The sequence below is a fragment of the Triticum aestivum genome, chromosome 4A (assembly GCF_018294505.1).
Source record: "Triticum aestivum cultivar Chinese Spring chromosome 4A, IWGSC CS RefSeq v2.1, whole genome shotgun sequence".
NCBI lineage: Eukaryota > Viridiplantae > Streptophyta > Magnoliopsida > Poales > Poaceae > Triticum > Triticum aestivum.
The window spans coordinates 536,207,018-536,212,096 of record NC_057803.1 but is presented as its reverse complement, the minus strand read 5'-3'; the positions used below and the strand labels follow the sequence as shown (position 1 = coordinate 536,212,096).

General features: G+C 50.6%; 1 protein-coding gene across 1 annotated transcript; it reads left to right on the top strand.

Moving 5' to 3' along the window:
* The first annotated feature begins 2,328 nt into the window (after nt 1-2,328).
* Nucleotides 2,329-3,896, top strand: LOC123086768 (F-box/kelch-repeat protein At2g44130). The gene has a single exon (XM_044508561.1). The coding sequence runs from the start codon at nt 2,387-2,389 to the stop codon at nt 3,491-3,493; it is 1,107 nt and encodes a 368-aa protein (XP_044364496.1). The 5' UTR covers nt 2,329-2,386; the 3' UTR covers nt 3,494-3,896.
* Nucleotides 3,897-5,079: the final 1,183 nt, after the last annotated feature.

The window sequence follows — 5,079 nt, the reverse complement described above, 5'->3', positions numbered from 1 at the left end:
CCAACCCCCACATCCAATTTACTTACATGCAGTCCCTAGTTTACAGATTATTTATTGAAGTCAAATATTTGCACAACTAATAGGTTTAGGATATTATTGGACCCTTCCATTCTAAAATCAAAAGGCCATAAACAAGGAAGATTTTGATGTGTTGTGGCTACGGTGAGTCTTCTACTATTTTCTCCAATGGTTTGCACTTACCGGTCGACATCTACTTTGGTATTAATTTATTCTCAAAACAAAGGATCAAAATTTAAAAACCTCATGGCGTTTTGCTGTGATGAAGAGAATCAATCAATCAACTAAAAAAGAAAAGAAAATGGCAATCAATCAAAAAGTCCCTCCCCAAGACACAAATACATCGTCCAATTATTGGAAGGGCATTCAGTTAGAGTCTCACTATAAACAACACATGGATCAAGCTTCACCGCGAAGAAAAAACATCACACAAATCCGGCAGTAAAACAACCGCTTGCAATTGCTTTAACATCAAGTTGTCCAGATGATTATGGGAGGTTTGAGGGTCGGCGATGAAGATGCCTTATCTTGGTATGGTTGATGCAGTGGTTTAGCGTAAAATCTACCCCAACTATTGGACATAGGATGTCAGATTATCATTATACAATTGTGCACAAAACCTCTCTTCCGTTACTAACATGCATCGTCGCCAGAGGTGGAGGACGGAAAAAAATTAAGGTATGGCGAAGTCTTAAGGAAAGAACTTTTTTGATGCAAATCAAAAGAGTCAATACACAATACAAACAGAAAACTAAATACAATGAAAATGTAGCCATGTTTCAATAGAAAAACAACCTAAAACATACCTATAATCAAGCTTTCAATGGCGTCTAGAACGTGCTAGTTAGGGTTGCGTCGCGTCGGCCGTCGGGTGGAGTGGCTGGTCGAGTGTGTGTGCGTCTCGATCGGGTCATGCCTGCTCTACCTTTTTTTGGGGGGATAAAAGCCACTTTATTGATCAAGTTCCACACAATGTTGGATGCAAACCGGGTCATGTGGCTGGCCAAGCCATACATGACGCCCCTGAGCTAAGGTACGAGCATATTTAGCTAACCTGTGAGCTTAAAATTAACTTCACGACTTTCAAAAATAAAATTACATGAAAAAGGAGCTAATCTAGACTTGATTTGCTTGATAATGGTCCATGCGCCCACTGGTTACCTATCACTGAGCACTTGTTTTGAATCTGATGATACGATAAAGTTTTGGACCTGTAGATCTTGTGCCAATGAGATAGCCTCTCGACAGGCTATAGCCTCCTGAGTTGCGGGATTAAATACCCCGACAATAACCAAAGCAGAACTCCCAAGAACATGACCTGGCTATCACGGCAGATTGCAGCCAGCGTCATGTGTGTCGATCGAGACATCGAGTCATGCGTGCTCAAACTAGCTCGACCGGTGGTTGCTGCTTCGTGCTTTTTCTTTTGATGAGGGGTTGCTGCTTCGTGCTTGTGCGCTCGATCAAGAGACATCGAGTCGTGTGTGGCCTCGTCGGATTCCTGGCCCAACTAGCTGGATGCGTGGGCTCATTTCTCCTTTTAGCGTAAAACAGCTAGCGGTCAAAACGAATCAGCGAGGCAGCCGTAAGATACATAGATATACGATTTTGTTTTGCTCAGAATTAAGGTATGGCGGCTGCGATACCCTGCTCGCCAGTGATTGTCGCATGATGTGATGATTTCGTGTAAAACTTGTGTGCCTACTACATATAGTGTGCAATAAAAGTTTGCATCACCCCCCATCCGATTTACATGCCGCCCTCAGTTTGCATATTATCCCTTGAAGATAAATTATGGGCACAATCAATAGGTTTTCTCACTCTAAAATCAGAAGGCTATAAACAAAGAAGACTTCGGCATGTTTCGTATCGAGTCTTCTACTTATCCATTATAAAACTACACACCAATGTTTTGCACTTAGCGGTCGACATCAACTTTGGTATTAACTCATTCTCAATATAAAGGATCAAATTTTACAGATCTCATCTCGGTTTCGTTGTGATCAATACATAAATCATCAACTCAAAAAAGAAAAGAAAAAAGACAATCAATCAAAAAGTCACCCCCAGGACACAGATACATCCTCCAATTATTGAAAGGGCAATCAGTTAGAGTATCACTTTAAACAACACATGCATCAAGCTTCTCCACGAAGAAGAAACCGCACACAAATCCGGCAGAAAAACAGCCGCTTGCAATTGCTTTAACATCAAGTTGTCGCCTTTTTTTTATTTGCTTACCAGCTGTCACATAGGGGCCAATCAATGTGCGTGTCCCGTAGCTCCGCCAGCCTTCTATTTATGCCCTCTCCCATGGACGGAGAGAGGCATCCAGAACCAGAAGCAAAGCTCACACAAAGTCACAAGAATGATGAACCCAAAGAGCCGTGTCCAAGAGTGGGAGGCCGACCACGTCGAGCTCATCCCGGGGATGCCCGACGACGTCGCCGTCGACTGCCTGGCGCGCGTCCCGCACGGGTCCTACCGCTCGATGCGCCGCGTGTGCCGCGGCTGGCGGAGCGCCGCCGCCGCCCCGGAGTTCGCCCTGGCGCGCGCCGAGGCCGGAGCCAACGAGGATCTGGTCTTTCTCATGCAGTTTGGCAACCCGGTGGCCGGGGACGACGGGGCGCCCGAGAACGCCCCGGCGTACGGCGTGGCCGTGTACAACGTCACCACCGGGGAGTGGCACCGCGAGAGCTCCGCCCCGCCGGTGCCGATGTTCGCCCAGTGCGCGGCCGTGGGCACCCGCGTCGCCGTGATGGGCGGCTGGGACCCCAAGACCTTCGAGCCCGTGGCGGACGTCAATGTGCTGGACGCCGCCACCGGCGTCTGGCGCCGCGGCGCGCCGATGCGGTCCGCGCGCTCCTTCTTCGCCTGCGCCGAGGCGGGCGGCAAGATCTATGTCGCCGGCGGGCACGACAAGCTCAAGAACGCGCTCAAGACGGCGGAGGCGTACGACGCTGAGGCCGACGGCTGGGACCCGCTGCCGGACATGTCGGAGGAGCGCGACGAGTGCGACGGCATGGCCACCGTCGCCGGCGACCGGTTCCTCGCCGTGAGCGGGTACCGCACGGGGCGCCAGGGAGGGTTCGAGCGGGACGCCGAGTGGTTCGATCCGGCGACCCGCGAGTGGCGCCGCCTGGAGCGCGTGCGCGCCCCGCCGACGGCGGCTCACGTGGTGGTGCGCGGCCGCGTGTGGTGCATCGAGGGCACGGCCGTGATGGAGTGGCGCGGGGAGCGCCGGGGCTGGCTCGAGGTGGGCCCCTACCCGCCTGGTCTCAAGGCCGGCACGGCGCGCGCGGTCGCCGTCGGCGGCGGCGAGCGCGTGGTGGTCACCGGCGCCATCGAGTCCGAGGGAGGCGGCGGCGGGCACGCGCTGTGGGTATTCGACGTCAAGTCCAAGAACTGGACCGTGGTGCGCCCTCCGCCGCAGTTCGCCGGCTTCGTCTTCTCCCTGGCCTCCGTCCGCGTGTGATGAGAACCCTCCCCGGCGCCGCTCCCGACCAAGAAGACTACTACTACTACTAGCGAGTATGTATGCATGTTCTTGAGTTGCAGTGCTTCTGCCATTGATGTATCTGAGATCCGCGATCTCATCGCCTGAGATCTGCGCATCCCGGATGCAATCAACAAAAAAGAACAAAAAAAGCATGAGGCATCATCGCCAAGAAGAAAACAACAAAAATATCTAGAGGATTGTAGGTTGTCAGATCTGTGTGCTCTAGTCACCATGGTTGTAAACTCTCTCCTCTTTTGCTGTTGAGACAGTCTGCCATTTCTGTTGTTGAGACAGCGTGGTGTTTTGGTTCTATGATATTAGCAATGAGTCGCTGTACATATTATTGTGAGTTGGAAGATCATGTCATATGGCTTCTCCATCTTCTGTCTTAGATCCAGTTCTGCTGCAGCTCACAGAGGCTGGTACGCCATCTCAAATGTCCATCCGTTTCGCGGCTGAAGAACACACCTCGATGTCGATGCCGGTGGCTCGGCGCCGTCGAGCAATCATCTTTACGTTTCTTTCCACACAATTTTCAGTTTTCATACTATCTCGCGTCCTATTCAATTGGTGCTCGCCGCCGCCCCGGCCGCTGAACCCGAAGAGGAGCTGACCTTGCCAGCCGATTCTTTCTATAATTAATATAATCGCTAGGTGAGGCCTCTCACTCCACGCAACAGCAAACCGGCCGGCCATCCGTCCCAACGTCGCCATCCAAGGATAGGAATGAGTGGAGATGAGGTCGCCACCGATTATGGCGTCCGTGCTTGGCCCACGGTTTTGGACCGCACGGACGGCCCTCCACTGTAGCGGCTTTTATTATCGGGAGACGCCGCTAGTTTGCTGTTAGCTGCATCCATCCATCCATCTTCTTGGCATGGGCGACGTGAAATTTGCATGGGACGCACGGATATATCGTGCCATGCTGCGCAATCCCAATGAAATCGATTGCGAGCACGATCGGTTCTTCTTCTCTTCTGTGCTGTTGGGAGGACAATCACCACATTCCCAGTGAAACTGCCAGCTTCATGTATGTTTTCTTCAGGTTTGGATTGGTTTTCTTCATCAAGTTTGGACTGCTTACCACGAGTGCCGCCTGGTAGCTTGATGTATGTAACCCCTGCTAGTATAACATTACACTCCTTGTTGACAATGAATGAGCTTCTTTTCTTTCTTTACAACGGGACGCAGGCCAAAGGAGGATGACAGGCATGATGGCGTCCGTGTTTTGTTGCTTCTTGATGCAGACAAGCTTTGTGGCGTCCGGGAAACGAACACTGCTAGTGGCTGCTCTGCGACCTGGATCCTTTCGTGAAAGCTCCAGAGAACATCCATGTGTTCGCTCTTGCGCGTCAACACATGTTTCTTTTTTTAAACGGAGGTAAAATAATTTTTCATTCATGAATTAAAGAGAGGAATACAGTTTAGGGTGTGTCTAGGTCTCGTCTAGATGTGACATAGATATGTCACATCTAGGTATATCATCACTTGTTTATGCATTTTATTTGGGTTTATTTATTTTTCAATTGTCCATCGCTTAGGCCTTGTTTTTTTTTTTTCGC

What these genes read in the sequence shown, in the direction of transcription:
- LOC123086768 (XM_044508561.1), top strand. Translation starts at nt 2,387, where the DNA reads ATGATGAACCCAAAGAGCCGTGTCCAAGAGTGGGAGGCCGACCACGTC.